This window comes from Phocoena phocoena, chromosome 10, assembly GCF_963924675.1.
Source record: "Phocoena phocoena chromosome 10, mPhoPho1.1, whole genome shotgun sequence".
In the NCBI taxonomy this organism is placed as follows: domain Eukaryota; kingdom Metazoa; phylum Chordata; class Mammalia; order Artiodactyla; family Phocoenidae; genus Phocoena; species Phocoena phocoena.
In genome coordinates, this window is record NC_089228.1 from 84,209,132 (window position 1) to 84,227,026 (window position 17,895).

The window sequence follows — 17,895 nt, forward strand, 5'->3', positions numbered from 1 at the left end:
TTAGCGACTATCATCGTCTCATGCTCTGTAGCTGCAAAGGAGTTAATTTTTATTCTGCTGTCCATATGCTTTCCAAAAATGTTGGGTTCTATTCCTATGGAAGAAGATGAACATGCATATTATGGGGGAGGGGTGTTATAGCTACAAGAGTGATGCAGAAAATGAAAAATAGACCACTTGATTTAATCCAGTATTTAACAAAGCAACTTCCCTTCTTCCTTCCCCCATCCCAGATTCCCATGTAATATCCATATTCACCTTCATCCATAGGATTAGTACTTGCTACTCCATGTGACAGTGTGACTGAGGTCTGGCCAATGAGATGCAGGTGGAATGATTGTGTGGCAGCATCTTGGAAACTTCCTTTACTAAAAGCTGGCACATGCCCTTTGCCTTTTCTTCTTTATCTCTTTCTCCATCTTTCTGTCTCAAATGTGAATGTGATGGTTAGAATTCTACCTACCAGATAAAAGCAACATTCCAAGGAACAGGGGACAATGAACTGGAAGAAACCCGGCTCTCTGAAGAGTTGTGGAACAAAGCAATCATAACAGCCGTAGACTGCCTATCTCTTTTCGTAAAGTCTCCTCTGATCCCTCCAGACAGAATAACCCACTTCCTTCAACATTCTTATGGTACTTTGTACAGATCTTTCCTCTAGTTCATATGCTATTGAATTAAACTTTTCTCGTACACAGGGGTAGCAAAGCAAAATCCATCCTGATTGACTGACAGTGGATATTGTATTGAGAAGGTACCTGAGCTTAAGTTTTTGTAAAGTGGAAAAGAAAATTCACAACTGACTGGTGTTAGTGCCATGGATATGGGGGAAGAAGCTAGTAATTTACTACATAGATTTGCCACCTCTGAACTAGGCAAATATCTATTTCATTTTTCAACTATGATTTATTAATGATAGGAACCAATTTTTTTAATTTTCTATTTCCAGTGCCCAACTAGATCACAGGGTAGAATGCAAATTACATGAGTTTTAAAGATAAAATGAGACACCCAAATTAACTTTCCAACTGTGAGAAGCCACTTTGAGGTACTTGTTCATTCTCCTCTATGCTTGGTAATACTTCAGTGGGAAAATCTGAGATACCCTGGGAAATCAGGAGGTGAAGAACAGCAATGCTATCCTACTGGAATTGCTGAAACATGAACATGGTGATTTATTTTCAAAAATATATTACTGATTTTTTTTTTTTAAGAAGATGTTGGGGGTAGGAGTTTATTAATTAATTTATTTATTTTTGCTGTGTTGGGTCTTAGTTTCTGTGCGAGGGCTTTCTCTAGTTGTGGCAAGCGGGGGCCACTCTTCATCACAGTGCGGGGGCCTCTCACTATCGCGGCCTCTCTTGTTGCGGAGCACAGGCTCCAGACGCGCAGGCTCAGTAGTTGTGGCTCACGGGCCTAGTTGCTCCGCGGCATGTGGGATCCTCCCAGACCAGGGCTCGAATCCGTGTCGCCTGCATTAGCAGGCAGATTCTCAACCACTGCACCACCAGGGAAGCCCTATATATTACTGATTTTTATCTTTGGATTCAATCAAACAGAAGATTATTTCTTGTGAGAAAAATTCCTCTGAATCAGGGTTCTGGCGAATGACTAAGAATAGATGGGAGCCTGATGAATAGAGTATCTATGGCCAGTTGAGGTTCCTCCCTCCAAATTCTAAAAGTAAGGGTTTCTGAACAAGACCAAAGCAACACATATATTTTCCTGCTCTGATCTCAGATTCCTTCTCCCATTCAAGGCTAGTTCCTCTTCGTACTGCAGACCTCAGCCTCTCCTGTCTCCTAAGTGGCCTCTCTATATCAAATACCCCCTTCCTGAATCCTCATCCTTTCTATGAACTTGTTTCCTTTAGCAACATATTAAAATCTCCCCCACCCTGAAGCCCTAGGCCCTGCTCACTGTTTAAGACCTGTGTTCCATGCTAGAGATGGTCTTTGTTCTTCATAGCCAAGCTTCTGAAAGAAAAGATGATGCTACCTGCATTCCCTACTTTCCTTTCCACCACACTCCACAGAAGCTGCCCTTACTAAAGAAAAAAAACCTCTTTTTTTTCTAAACTCTGCAGAGCCTCTTTAGAGAGGCAGGATAGGGTAGTGGTAACAAGCACGGACTCAGAAGCCAGACTCCCAGTGTTTAAATCCCCTTTCTGCCTCTTAACAGCTGCACGATTTTGCCCAAATTACTTATCCTCCTTGTACCTCATCTTCCTCATCTATAATATGGGGTTATTGTGAGAATTAAAGCACACAGTGTTGTTGGATGATTAAGTGAGCTAATACTATAAAGTGCCTATAACAGCACTTAGAACATAGTAATTCTCATGTAAACTTTATCCAATGTTCTTTGGTGCTGTCTCATCTGATCTCGTTATTTGACATTGCTCTCAATAACCTTTTAATTGAACCTCTCCTCCCTTGGCTGCCATGACCCATTTTTTTCATTTTCCTAATTTTCTGGCTACTCTACCTTATTCTTTATCCTTGTCTCCAGGCTTCCCATTTTGCTTCTCTCTATATGTAAAACTAAAATAAAATCATCCTTCTAACGGTTTTAAGGTTGGGGATAATTGAGCTACCCCATGAATGGATTCCCGTTTCTTACAAGATAAAGTCCGTTAACTGAAATCACATTAAAACATCTCTGACCTATTTCCCATCTTCCATTCCAGTCCCATCTTCAACTCCTTGCTTCCATTCCTTCAAGCCTCACCTCATGCCCCACGTTCTACAGTCATTTCTGACCCTTTCTCAAACAAGTGCTCCTTCTCTCTGCTCCCACACTACCTTATGTAACTTCTACCTCTATCACACCACTTGCTATCTCCATAGTAGGCTGTGAACCATTAGAGGAATGGGACTGAGTCTTTCCTGCCTTTAAATTCCTAATACTCAGCATCGTGTCAGTTGAACTGGAAGTGCTCAATAAACATGTGTTGAGTGAATGAAACAATGAATAAAATGAGCTCTTTGCTTGGGTCAATGTATCTTTAAAGAAAAAGCTGAAGAGTTCAATTCAACAATTATTGAGACCTTCCTATACACAGTGCAGGAATCAGAACTCAGTACTTTTCCACTATACAGTCACCACTATTGATACAGCCCTATAAGTACAATGATGGCAAGCACAGGCTCTGGTATGAATGTTCATATTTCAGCTTCACTAGTTACTAAATGTGTGATTTTGGGCAAGGTACTCAATCTCCTCCTGCACCAGTTTTCTCCTAAGATAAAAAAAATAATAAACATCTCATAGAATTTTTTTTGAAATTTTATTTATTTTTTATATATCAGGTTCTTATGAGTTATCCATTTTATACATATTAGTGCATATATGTCAATCCCAATCACCCAATTCATCATTCATAGAATTTTGTTACAAGTTAAAGGGATAATACGTGTAAAATGATGAGAACAATGTCTGGAACATATCACATACTCTAAAGTTATTAAAAATTATTTCAAATATTAAGAAGGTTCTGGATAGAATAGTTGGGCCTTACTTGGAAGTTTTCATTAAAAACAAACATGAAACTAAGCTGCAACTCCTCTGGGGAAGAATTCCAGAATTAGGAACATGATTAGTTAATCTTGAATAAACGACTGTTATGACCCTGATGATGCTCTCACCATTCCCTAAACTCAGTATTTTTCTCCCAATCCAAGTTCTTAGCCTCATTACCCAGCCTTTTGTCCTCTATATTCCTAGTACTAATCCTTACCCTTTGATGTCTGAGGGATTTTAGGAAACTTTATTTTCACTGAACAATTGAGCAAGGGGAGATGTAGATATAGGTATATTTACTTCTCTCTGAAGGAAATCTCACTTCTGCTCCAACCCAAACATAGGTGATTACTTAAGTTGATTCCAGCCCATAAGCAATCAGGAAGGACTGGGAAACCTCCTACAATCAGAGCAGTCCTATCTTCCTCTGCAGCTTTCTCTACCCACACAAAGCCAACACTATCCCCCCTTTAAAGCATTTCATTCATCTCTCTGGCCACATCTTGGGTGGCGGAGCGCTTCCACCGTGTTTTGGTATCCTCCATTTCTTCCAGATCCTTCGGGGTGTTTTCCACAGGGTCGGTGGCATCCATCTCTTCTGACGCTACTCCTGCCTCGAGTCCTCTTTTAACAGCCTTCAGGAAAGAGAACATAAGTCGGAAACGGTAAGATAAACAGGGCTGCTTCTTCTTAAACAAGGTGGTAGTGGGGTCCTCTCGTCACCCCCAGACGTCAGTAGCATCGGAAAGGATCCCTAAATAAAGTCCTCGACCGCTCCGCCCCGAAACACCAAGGGCCCCGGAGCGCAGGCGCCCCAGGGCCCCGCCCCCGGTCCAGAGGCTCGGCCCCTATTGGCCCAGGGGCCGGGGGTGGACCGCCCCAGTGGCTGAACAGGGGGTGATCATGTGATTCGCGGGGGCGGGGCTGCGCCGGCCGCTTCCCAGCCAGGCTGAAAGGGCTCGGGTAGCCGGCCTTGTCGGCCCTTAAAGAGCCCCCTGGATGGCCTGGCCTCAACTGCCCTCGCCGAGCCACGCAAAGGGGGCTGCTTCTGGTTCTCGTCGGCCTCCCAGGTTGGCTTTCCTTCTTTGCCCGAAGGTGGGACCTTAGGTTCACCGCCCGGAGCCTGCGGCCGCCGGGAAACCCAAACCCGAGTGTCCGGAGAGTAACCGGAAGTGCCGTCCCAGGCGGAGGGGCGGCGCCGGCTGCTGCAGTGGTAAGCGCGGCCCGCGGGGCCTGGGAGGGGCATGGCCTGCGGGGCCCAGGGATCTGGGGAGGGGTTCTGCGGGACCCGAGACCCCCTCGGCCTCCGCCTGGTAGGAGCAGCCTCTGGTCCTCGCAACAGAGCAGGGTCTGGGACCCCCCCCCGACGGCGACTGAAAGGAGGTCAATGAAAAGTTGAAGGAAGAGAAGCTTAGTACTATCGTTCCTGGAGATAATAGTAAACACTGCCAGGCACTTTTCTAAGTGATCTATCTAAGTGTATCTTTCACTTTGGGGGAAAAAAAAAAAACAAGGACGTTGAATGTTCTCCACCCACCGCCCACCCCTATCTTTAAGGCAGAGATTGGTCATGTTGCATCGAATCTGTATGCAGAAAAATCTGGTTTGTTTAATCATTCCATAACCATTTTTGGAAACCGGCATTATATATAGCTTTGTATCATATGCACTTATCAACTGCATCTTGAGGTTTATAGTGGTAGAAGAATGGGTCATTGATCTCAGAAGTTGAGGTAAAAATTGAAACAAGTAGAACAGGACTCAGGGCTTTATTATGAAGTTAAGGTTAGTCATTACCCAGAAGGATTCTCGATGTTTTGTCTAGAGCTGTTTGGGAAGGAACTGATGGCTACCAGTGGCAGGTGCTTCTTGCAGGAGAAAATAGAATGTAAGGAAAGGTGGGAAGAGGTAAGTTACGGTTGAAAGATACTGACCAGACTGGGGAGTAAATGGAACCATTTAAAATTTCACAAAAATTATAAATTTCTACATTATTGATTTTTTTTCCTCTAGGAGAGGGAAGAATTGAGTGTTGTGAATAGTTATGGACTAGAGACCTTTTGGAGCCAAAAGGAAGATAGTCTTGAGTCTTTGTTGTTATGGTAAGTAACATACCAGGCTGTATGTTTCTATATAAACAGTGGATTTTTGAGGCTGGAGGAGAGGGAAACTGGGGGAGACAAGGCGGAATGGGAGAAGATACATGGAAAGAAGATACATGACCCTTTCTTAGCTCCTGAGATAGCAGAGTGCTAAAACCAGTGCTGTCCTACCAATTTAAGTGTATTTTCTACTCCTTTTCAACAGGCTTATTCACAATAGGCTTTTAGTAATTCCTTTGTGATTGATTTGCAGCCCCCAAAAGGCAGTATGCCCAATGCTTAAGCAGGCCCTGGAGTCAGAAGATGGAGATTCAGATACTGGCTCTGCTACTTACTAGCTGTGAGTTCTTACATAGTTATTTAACTGCCCTGAGCATCAGGTTTTCTATCTGTAAGGCGCAAACGTTGGTATTCATACCTATTTTACAATCTTGGGAAGATTAAATGAGATAATCCATGTAATTAATGAAAAATAAATGAGTTAATCCCTAGCCTGGGACCTGATACAGTAAGCATTATCTAGTTTTTTAGATAACACTTTATCAACTTTATCTGCCTGTCACGTACATCCTTTAACTATAAGGATAGCCTTGAGCTTTGAAGTTCTGTACTCAGCCTGTCTGCCTATTCTGTGCACTCTGACCCTAGCCATGGAAGAGAGAACCAGTCTTTTCCTAGGAAGAGGTAAGAGAAACCTCTTAGCGAAGGGTACCCTGAAGCTAAGACTTGAAGTATATATTTGGGTTTGCCAGATGCACCAGCCAGGGCTACTAGCCTAGCCTGTTATATTGATGCTGAGGCTTAGAGGATGATGGCTCTTTTTTGGTTCTGATATTCATTCATATTTTTCATTCATTCAACAAATGTATTCTAGACGCTAGGAATATTGCAGTGAACAAAAGACTAAGTCCTAAGTTATATAACTAAGTTATATTCTAGTAGGAGAGAGAAACAAGTTAACAAATATAAGATATATACCACAAAGTTGGATGATGATAAGTGCTATGAAGAGAAATATTGTAAAACAGGCTAAGGAGACATAGCTATTTTAGATGAAGTAGTCAGGGTGTGCCTCTTTTTAAGGAAATAATTTTCAGTCAGAGACTTAATCAAATAAAGGAGCAAGCTACTTGGGGGAACGGCATTCTAGGCAGAAGGAGCAAGTGTAAAGATTCTGATGTGTTGTGTGAGGCTGAAGGTAGGGGGAGGTACCGCATTATGTAGCGCAGTGAAAACTTTAGATTTTATTCTTAGAGTGGTAGGAAGCAGTTATAGTATTTTGAACTAGGGAAGTGTCATGGATTACTTTAAATTTTGACAGCCAGACTATATTTTATTTTCTAGGTGCTGACCTCTAAAAGCCTTCCTTATTTTTAATTTTTTCCTTATTTTTAATTTTTTTCCTTGGTGCCCTACAGTTGATTGGCTATTTAGGGCAAATATGATACCCTCGGCTGATAAAATTAGGGAATATTTTAATTCATTTAACCATGCTCAGAATCATTTATTTCCACTCTACTCTCTCTCCTTTTGACCTTAACAGTAATACACATTTTAAAAGACAAAACTCCCATACAGCCACCATCTTAGAGTAGCTATTTGTCTGTATGGATGCATGTCTTTACTTAGTTGTGATTCTAAAGTCTTCCTTTTCCTCCTAGCATTTCTCCATAAACGTTTTTCTGTGTTTTGCTTAATCTTCGTATTAATCATTAACTGATTATTATTTAGTTAACTATTTTAAATGGTTTTGAACAAGGCTTTGCATAAGAGACAGGCACAGAGGATGAGCTCAAGAAATGTTAGTGTTTTTGTGACTGTGAAGATGGAATTAAGAAAATAATAGAACCTACCATTTATTGAGCATCTGTTGAGATCCAGGCATTGAGCCATGTCCTTTATTGACAGTGTCTCAGTTCCCATGGCAACTCCTTAAGACATGTAATGATATCTTACTTATTTTATCGAAATTGAAGTTTGAAGCTGAAGGAAGTAACTTCCCCAAGTTCTCATAGCTACAAAAAGCACAGTGGGAATTTGAGCCAAAATCTGATTCCAGAGTTTGAACATTCAGCTTTAACTATCACAATATACTAACTCTCAGCTCCCATGTTCTTTTTTTTTTTAATATATATATATATATATTTTTTTTTTCAATTTGTTTATTTTTGGCTGCATCGGGTCTTCGTTGCTGCATGCTGGCCTTCTCCAGCTGCAGCGAGCGGGGTCTGCTCTTCATTGTGGTGCTCAGGCTTCTCATTGCGGTGGCTTCTCCTGTTGCGGAGCACAGGCTCTAGGCGTGCAGGCTTCAGTGGTTGTGGCACGCTGGCTCAGTTGTTGTGGCTCGCAGGCTCTAGAGCACAGGCTCAGTAGTGGTGCACGGCCCCATGTCCCCTGCATTGGCAGGCGGACTCTTAACCACTGCACCACCAGGGAAGCCCTCAGCTCCCATGTTTTTAAAAAACAAAATAAGATACATTTAAATTTTGAAGTAACTTCAGATTTACAAAAAAAGTTGTAAAATAATATAAAGAATACCCATACACCCTTCACCTGCAGTCCCTAAATGTTTACATTTTACTATGTTTGTTTTATGAGTCTATACTAATTTCTCTATATATACATGTACCTATATGAACATTTTTTCTGAACCTTTTGAGAGTAAGTTATAGACATAATACCTCATCTCAAACTATGAGAGAATTAAGCCCTAAAGTCCTAAGACATGGTAAGCCCTGAAGTAATAGGTATGCAATGAATTAACTTCTCTCCCATGTGTGTTAAGTGCTACTAGCTACATGCCATCCTTGGGAGAATTTAAAAAATAGTTACTCAAGTCATTTTCTGTAGGGCTTCGTTCTTTGCCAGAACTCTAGTTGAGAAAGCCTGTCCTAAATACTCAATTGTTTATTCCCTGAAGACAAGGCTATTCTCTTATATTATCATTACAGTTATCACAGTCAAAAAATTAACATTCATATAATACTGTTATCTGATCGCCAGACATTATTGGAGTTTAGCCAATTGTTCCACTAACGTCCTTTGTAGGAAGAGAAAAATAAGTTTTTTTTGTTGTCCAGGATCCATTCCACCATCACCCATTTCATTTAATTGTCATGTCTTTATTGTGGAACATATCCTCAGACTTTGTCTTTAGACTTTTTTTTTTTTTTTTAAGTTTAGGCCATTTATTTGGCATAATTTTCTTCAATTTGGGTTTGTCTGATGTTTCCTCATGATTAGATTCAGGTTATACATTTTTGGCAAGATAGCACAGAAGTGATGTTCTGTTCTTTGCATCATATTAGGAGGCAACTATATATCTTGTTACTGGTGGTGTTAACTCTGATCATTTGTTTAAGGTGGTGTCTTCCAGGTTTCTAAATTGTGAAGTTACTTTTTTTGTCTTTCTAATTATTAAATATCTAGCGGGGAGATATATTCAGATTGTGTAAATATCCTGATTCTCATAAAACTTTCATCCACTATATTTTTGTATTTTCGCCTGAAACAGTTGTTACTCTTCATTGGACATGTGATGTTTTTAATTCCATCATTTATTCTACATTTAATTGTTGGCTTTTTTAATATAAGAAAAACCTATCCCTTCTCACTATTTATTCACTTTTTTTTTTGATAAATAAAACCAAATGTTTATTTACACCAAAGAATTCCAACACTGGATCTTTCTCATATGAAGGACAAAGTATTATATATATACAGACAGCAAGGGGTGGCAGGGCTGTAACAGGAGAGTTTAGTTTTCCCATAATTACAGTTCTACCATTTCAGTTTCACTGAAGATAGTGGCTCTGCTCCTACCTCTCAGGTACATTTACAAGACTGAGGGGCAGATCTTCTCAATGGATGGCGTGTGAGGGAAGGGGAAGGTAGGAAAAGAAGGTAGAAAGCTTAAAATAAAATGCAGTGGCCACATCTCTCATTAGCTCTTCAAGAGTTGCTAGCATGAAACCAACATAGACAATGTTTTTTTCTTTTGTAAAACACAGTAATTATACCCAGTAACTAACTGAATTCAAAAGAGCCAAGTCAAAGAAAACTGAAAAAGATTTTGCCTTCCCCCTCCTACCAGCTATAGAGCATGTTGGGAGATGAAAGGGGAGAGGACCGAGGTAAGGAGCCTGGGAGGGATGGTATTAAAGTTTTAAACTGAACTGAAACTAAATTATAAGTGAGCAGCATTTAGGTTAGGTCAGTAAGACATGATTCATACTGAACAGACGTTTTCAGGGCCTGTCTGCACTTTGAGTAGATTTTCAGCATCTCAGTGTAACTAAGACATATTTCCACTAGATTCACCAGTATAACTCCACTGAAGCACTTCTGGAGTAAAGTGATATAAGTGACTAGCAGTACACTGCTCTTATAGGTTGGGTCCTTCCTTCTTCCTTCCTTCCCACCTCCCTTCAAGAAGCTACATTTTTGTAACCTCTGGAGGAGAGCATGAACTACAAACCCCTCAAAGTGTGAGATGGTAGGGGAGCAACGGTGGGCATGGGAAGAAATCTCCACCCAAGCGCAGCAGCCAGAATTGAGGCTGGTTTATCTTTGTTCTTTAGTGATGAGGAACTGAATTTGGAAGGGGAGAAAAAAATTTGTCCGTGAAATGTTCCACCTGCAGATAATTTTTCAGGGAATCCCCTGAGTTATGAAAACTTCGAGTTAAAAAAAAGAAAGAGAAAAAAAGGAATACAAGCTATTATAATTTCTTTTTTTATGACTGAACTACTATAAATCCACAAGCAACGGTTCAGACATGGTGCTTCTGAAGTATTTCACTCCTCCCCACCAGGCGCAAGCTGCATCAAGGGAGTGAGTGGACTCCCCAACCTCTGCTCAGGCATCAGGAGACAGAAGGGGCCATTACTGCTGAGCGCCAGCGGCAGCTGGAACAGGCATCCCGAGGGGGTTGGCAGCAGCAATCACTGGTGAGCCTGCCTGAGGTCTAAGGGGTGAAGGGGTTGGCACTGAAGAAATCCCTGACATCATATTGGTGCTGCTGACAGGCATACTGCCCCCTGGCACGCTAGATGAGCCCATTCGAGTCTGGTCCTTCACAACAGTGTAGAAATAGGGGTGCTCCACGGCCTCTCTTGTGGTGAGCCATGACTGGTGGTCGTACCGCAGCAGCTTGTCCAGGAAATCCAAGGGCTCAGGGCTGACAAGGTGCTGGTTTTCACTGTGGACAAAGCGTTCCCATCGCTTACGGGAATGTCTGCCCAAGATAACGTTAAAACGTGGATCTAATTGAATGTTGTATTTGTCAATATAGTCATATAAATCTCTGTCCCCAGAACCTTGGCTGTCCTCACCAACTGATCATAATTGTCATGTTCATGGAAAAATGGCTCCTTCTGGAAGATGACACTTGACAGCATACAACCCAAGCTCCACATATCCAAACTATAATCATACATCTGATAGTCTACAAGTAGCTCAGGACCTTTAAAATATCGGGAAGCAGCTCGGACGTTATGTTCTTGGCCAGGATGGTAAAACTCAGCCAAACCCCAGGCTATTAGCCGTAGCTTTCTGTGCTCATGATTAATGATGACATTATGGGGCTTTACATCTCTGTGCATAATCCCCATGCTGTGACAATAATCCAGGGCCTTCAGAATCTCATACATGTAAAATCGAATATCATAGTCTGTTAACGTCTGGTACAATTGCTTGAAGTCTGTTGTTTACGTGTTCAAAAACCAAGGCAGGAGTTCGTGACACAGGGTCTTTTACAATGTCTGCCAGTGTGATGATGTTGGGACCGCCTTGCAAATTCTCTAAAATCTTTATTTCACGCTTGATTTTGTTCTTCTTTACTGGCTTGAGAATTTTAACAACAACTTTTTCATTATTTGTGTTGTTGATGGCTTCAAATACTTCACTGTATTTACCCCGGCCTAATTTTCTAACCAGCTGGTAGTCATCTTGATTTCCCCATTCCACCACATGTGACTTGTAATCCCAGTACTCTTGGGCTCTGTGCATATTAACATCTGTGTAAACTCTGGCCCTGTTTGGCACTGGTCCCGACATGTCAGACAGGTTGGCAGACAAAGTTGGACTTGACGTTTGGAGAGATGGCAGTCACTATGTAGAGAGGCAACTGGGGATAAGAGCTTGTTTCAGAACTGTTTTCTTCAAACTGTGGTGGAAGCTGCAGTGGCGGCGGATGCTCTCCCCTCTTCACACAGACAATATGGCGGCAGCGGACTATTTATTCACTTTTTAAATGAGTATGGATTCATGGATTCTTATTGTGTTACTAATGTATCACTATCATTATTTATTTTGATGTTGTTTGTTCCTGATTTGTACAGTGGCAGCCCCTTCAGCCTGGCTCCTGGGTCCTCTTGGCTTATTGTCACCACTTTTTGAGCACTTCCTTATTTTCTGACACAACAAGGTGTTCCAGGTTCATCTTGTACTTTCTAAACCCTGGAATTAGCCATTTCTCCAGTGAGCCTTGATTCCTTTCAGTGGGAAATGGTGTTTAGAAACCATGCTCTAAGTGCTTGGTGTGCTCATTACTACTGGGATTTCATCGTTTGTGACCTCACAGCCAGACATTAGTAAAAAAAAAAAAGTACACACTTTCACACATACACACATTTCTATTTTTTCTGTGTATACTTAAAATCCTTGACCTTGGGCTTTCCTGGTGGCGCAATGGTTGAGAGTCCGCCTGCCGATGCAGGGGATACGGGTCTGTGCCCCGGTCTGGGAAGATCCCACATGCCGCGGAGCGGCTGGGCCCGTGAGCCATGGCCACTGAGCCTGCGCGTCCGGAGCCTGTGCTCCGACAGGAGAGACCACAACAGTGAGAGGCCCGCGTACCGCGGGGGAAAAAAAAAACAAAAAAACCTTGACCTCATACTGATACTTCTAATTCTAGTTAAACACTACACATGCAGAGTTCATTCTAGCCTTTCCCTTTTCTGTGTTTGTAACCCCCTTCGCTGACAGTGAAGCATCTGGGTGCCATTATATTTATTTATTTGTTCATTCCTAGGCTATACATTAAATAGTGAACCTTTTCCACTCTGGAGGAAAACTCCTACTAATTAGAGTTCAGTAATTGTTTATAGTCCTTTTTATCTTTAGTTTGAGTTTATATAATCCTAATACTGTATTATAAAGTTATTTGAGTTATTTTTCCCCCTCCTGGGTGATTTTGTTATTAATTTGAAATACAGACTTGTTTGTTTTTATTTGTATTCCATTTTAATTTTTTTCTCCCCCAGCTTTTCTATTTATTTATGTATTTGTTGAATATGTGAAATGTAACAGTTTAAAAAGTAAAAATGTGTGTTTTACAAAAATGTATATACTAACAGAAGTATGACTCTCTTTCCATCCACCCTTTGGTACCAATTTCCTGTCCTTTTGATCCCATTTACACCTACCTTTTTTTTTTTTTTTTTTTTTTTTTTTGCCCCGGACGCGCGCAGGCTCAGCGGCCACGGCTCACGGGCCCAGCCGCTCCGCGGCACGTGGGATCCTCCCGGACCGGGGCACGAACCCGAGTCCCCTGCATCGCAGGCGGACTCTCAACCACTGCGCCACCAGGGAAGCCCTACACCTACCTTTTGATGATAACCAAACTCATTAGTTTCTTCTTTTCTGAGTTTCTTTATGGCCAAATGAATAGATACATGTGTAGTTTCTTACTTCTACTTAATTCACAGCTGCTTTCTAAAATTTACGGTTTATCCTAGAAATTGCTCCGCATCAATTCATAAAGGTTATCTTCATCCTGTTTTACAGTTACATAGTACCTCATTATATGTGAACATACCTTCTCTGTGCCAGGCACTGTCCCAGGTGCTAGGGAAACAGCAGCAAATGAAATGAACTAAAATCCTTGTCCTTTAGGGGCTTGCATTCTATGGAGAAAAATAAAACAGGAAGGGAGAGAAGGAGTGTTGTACGTGTGGGTCAGCTGGGGTGGAGGTGTGTCGTAATTTAAAATAGGATAGTCAGTCAGGCCTTACTGAGGACTATGACAGTTTACCAAAGATTTGAGTGAGGTGAGAGAGGGAGCTTTGAAGATCTAAAGGAAGAGCACTTTAGCAGGGAGAGACTACAAGCACAAAGACCTTGAAATGGGAATGGACCTCGCTTGTTTGAACAACAGCAAGGAGGCCAAGGTGACTAGCGTGCAGTACACATGAGAAGAGCAGGGAAGTGTGTCAGAGTGGTAACTAGGAATCAGATTTCCTAGGGACTCCTAGGTTCTAATAGGAGCAGTTTTGCTGGAGTGGTGAGGGTATTTGATTGGAGTATGTTCCAGAAACCTTGGAAGATAAGAATTAAAGACAATAAACAGATTGATTTCTTTTGAGGAATTTTGCTGTAAAGAGAAGCAGAAGTGAGACAATAGCTCGAGCGTGAGGTGGTTGAGAGAAGTTTCTTGTTAGTGCTTTGGTTTTAGGAGAGACATAACAGCTAGTTTGCTGACTAGTGTGATCCAGTAGGAAAGAACAAATTGATATTGCAGGAGAGAGAGGATAGAATTGCAGGAGTGATGTCTTTGTGGCAAAAAGGGGTGGAATCCAGTACACCAATGGACAGGTTGTCCTTAGATTGGGCAGGGGAAGTTTGTTATCCGTGGTAACAGAAGGAAAGATGGAGAGTGCATGACCACCTTGGAAGAGGTTGGTTGATGTGGTGAGGGCATGTGGAAGTGTTTTTTTTATGTTTTTGGTTTTTGGCTTCCTTAGATTTTCTCAGTAAAATAGGAAGCAAAGTCATCCTATTTTTTTTTATCAGCAGTAAGTTGGGATTTTTCTTTTTGAGCAAGGTTTGTGCTCATACAACCATATCAAAGCAGACTCTTAGGCCCCTTTACCATAATAATAGTTATTATAATAGCTAACACAGAGTACTTACCATGAGATAGATCGTGATTAATTTATTATTCAACTCAATGATGTGAGATAATTTCCATCATTAATCGATTTTATAGATGAGGAAACTATGTACAGAGTGATTAAGTAACTTGCCTGACATCACACAGCTAGGATGATAGTCATAGAAACTTACTTTCTCTTTCTTTGCACTGGGAATTCTAATGATCATTAACCATTTTCTTCCAAACCTTACTATAGAAAGGACTGCACAGATATTCATAGCCCCTTTTGGATTGTTTTCTTCATGAGCAGGCGTACTAATTATTAGGCATCTTGATTATTCAGTTGAACCAAGGGAAGAGGAGGAATTTTGGTTTTGAGATCACCTGAGTTCATTAAAGAAACAGTTCTTTCTGGTACTTGCCCTGTATGTGTTGCTGATTGGTTTTATACTAGCAAAGAGGAAAAGTAACTGCTTTCAACTCCTGTAAAACCTAGAGCACTTGTGGACTTTGATACAGAAATTCTGCCTTTTCTGCAGCAATTTTAATTTTGAGCATTTTTTCTTAGTTAAAGGAATATAAATAATACTTCTTCTTTGTCTCACAGGGTTTGAAATACCAAGTAAAGAATTAGTATATATGATGCTGGAAACTTGCAGAGAGGAGCTGCCCATGACTGAAAGGCCTAAAACAGATGTATCTTCCAAGTTCTCATCGAGAAAATGACTGTGAAGAACATGATGGGTCAGGAAGACCAGTGGAAAACTCCCTAGGAGAGAGCCATAGAAAATGTACACTTCAGAAGAGAGGTATAATCAGAGAACTCAAAAAAGGAAAATATATCATGTATGCCCTCAGAAGGGTAAAAAGATTTTTATTCATGTGCATGAGATTACTCAAATAGATGATCATATATACCAGTGCCTTGAACGTGAGCAAAACTTCTGTGAAAACTTAGCTCTTATTATGTGTGAGAGAACCCATACAGGGGAGAAACCTTATAGATGTGATATGTGTGAGAAAACCTTCATCCAAAGCTCAGATCTTATTTCACACCAGAGGATCCACAATTATGAGAAACCTTATAAATGTAGCAAATGTGAGAAGAGCTTCTGGCACCACTTAGCCCTTTCAGGACACCAGAGAACACATGCAGGTAAAAAATTCTATACATGTGACATTTGTGGCAAGAATTTTGGTCAGAGCTCTGATCTGCTTGTCCACCAGCGAAGCCATACAGGCGAGAAACCGTATCTATGTAGTGAGTGTGACAAATGCTTCAGCCGAAGTACAAACCTCATAAGACACCGAAGAACTCACACAGGTGAGAAACCATTTAAGTGTCTGGAGTGTGAAAAAGCTTTTAGTGGGAAATCAGATCTTATTAGCCACCAGAGAACTCATACTGGTGAAAGGCCCTACAAATGTAATAAGTGTGAGAAAAGTTACCGACACCGTTCAGCCTTCATTGTTCATAAAAGAGTTCATACTGGGGAGAAGCCCTATAAGTGTGGTGCCTGTGAGAAATGCTTTGGCCAGAAATCAGACCTTATAGTACACCAGAGAGTCCACACAGGTGAGAAGCCGTATAAATGCTTAGAATGTATGCGAAGTTTTACTCGGAGTGCCAACCTAATCAGGCACCAGGCAACTCACACTCACACTTTTAAATGCCTGGAATATGAGAAAAGTTTCAACTGTAGTTCAGACCTTATTGTGCATCAAAGAATTCACATGGAAGAGAAACCTCATCAGTGGTCTGCATGTGAGAGTGGCTTCCTCCTGGGCATGGACTTCGTTGCCCAACAGAAAATGAGAACTCAGACAGAGGAGCTGCATTATAAATACGGTGTCTGTGATAAAAGCTTTCACCAGAGCTCAGCACTTCTTCAACATCAGACAATCCACATCGGTGAAAAACCATATATCTGTGATGTGGGTGAAAAAGGTCTTGAGCTCAGCCCTCCCCATGCATCAGAAGCCTCACAAATGTCTTGACCAGACAAGAAGTTATAATGCCATAAAAAATGTATTTACAATGTAAGAGAACTCCTTAAGATGAAGAACTCTAAGCAAATCTCAGACTTTCCTCAGAGCTCAGATTTCACTGGGGACCAGAGAATCTGCAATTGTAGGAAGTTGAGAAATGGTTTGCCCAGAGAGCTGTCCTTACAGAAGCGTATCAGCCACTCCAATGAGAAATCTTACAAATGCTCTGAGTTTGGGAAAACCTTTAGTCCAAGCTTGTATCTGATCACTCACAAGAGGATTCTTACAGGTGGGAAACCTTACAAATTTGGTGAATGTGAGAAAGCTTTCTAGCAATGGTCACCTCTTCTCATTCCAAGAGAATTCACATTGGTGGACAGCATTTTTAATACCCTGTGTCAACAGTGCTTCAGAGAGTGTGCACGTTTCATTGGACGTCAGAACACCCCACTGGGAAGAGACCCCCACAAGTGTGAAGAAAGCTTCTAACAGAACTATGACTTTCTTACCTATCAGAGAAGCCATACAGGTGAAAATTTCTATATTTGCCTTGAAGGTGGCAAAAGCATTAGGTGGAGAGCCTTCTTGGGTTTGCACCTCCCCAAAAGAAAAAAAAAAAAACAATCTGAGGAAAGACCTTATGAATTCTCTGAATGAGAAAAGCTTCTGTCAGTGATCAGTTTTGTGGTATACTGGGGAACTCACATAAGTGAAAAACCCTATAAATAACCTTGAGTCTAAAAAAAAGCCTTGCAGGAAATCCCTACCTTATTGTGCCCCAAAGAACCTACTCTGCAGATAATTTTGTTCTAGTAAGAGATCTAACTGTGGACTGTGTACATTTAATAGGTATGAGAAGAACTGTTCTAATAGTTAGTTGACTCATACAGTAGAGATGACTTTTAATGAGTCAATATGTAAACTGTTTTTTTTTTAGATACCCAGAAACTTCTTCTGGAAGGAGCTAGGGCAGGTCAGAGTAGGCCTGATGGGAAACTCAGGTAAAGATGCTTTTCTTTTATCTGAACCACTTAATGATTGCTTTACTTTCAGTTTTTAAAATTTGGAACTCCAATAAAGGAAAGGACTGTAACCTTGAGATAGAAGGTGTGGCATGTGTTACTGTTGGGGGAAAGAAGTACATTTACTTTGCCTCTGTTGGTTTTGTAAGTCTTGGCTGGAATGGGGACTAGTGTGTTGATAGCAGCATGGGAACCTTTTGCTGGTTGTGAAAACTAAGCAGCTAGGGAGTAGTTATCATAGATCAAAACTCTTCCCAAGGCTTCCCCTTTGGAGGGCCAACCTCATAACGAGGTAGATACTCAGCTTTTTACTTGTGAGTTGAGGCATACCCTTACAAGTTTCCTTTCCCTAAAATCTTTCAGATTATTACTGGTATTTGCAGTT

The 17,895-nt window shown here is 41.2% G+C and overlaps 1 protein-coding gene and 1 pseudogene across 1 annotated transcript; one reads left to right on the forward strand and one right to left on the reverse strand.

Annotated features, from left to right (window-relative positions):
* The first annotated feature begins 4,469 nt into the window (after nucleotides 1-4,469).
* On the forward strand, nucleotides 4,470-17,589 carry ZNF322 (zinc finger protein 322). Its single transcript, XM_065885134.1, has 3 exons — nucleotides 4,470-4,592; nucleotides 5,536-5,624; nucleotides 15,107-17,589. Exon 3 carries the CDS (start codon nucleotides 15,289-15,291, stop codon nucleotides 16,495-16,497), a length of 1,209 nt encoding a protein of 402 aa, XP_065741206.1. The 5' UTR covers nucleotides 4,470-4,592; nucleotides 5,536-5,624; nucleotides 15,107-15,288; the 3' UTR covers nucleotides 16,498-17,589.
* LOC136129052 (casein kinase II subunit alpha pseudogene) lies at nucleotides 10,509-11,681 on the reverse strand (annotated as a pseudogene).
* Nucleotides 17,590-17,895: the final 306 nt, after the last annotated feature.

Coding starts and splice junctions, on each gene's coding strand:
- ZNF322 (XM_065885134.1), top strand. CDS start 15,289: ATGTACACTTCAGAAGAGAGGTATAATCAGAGAACTCAAAAAAGGAAA.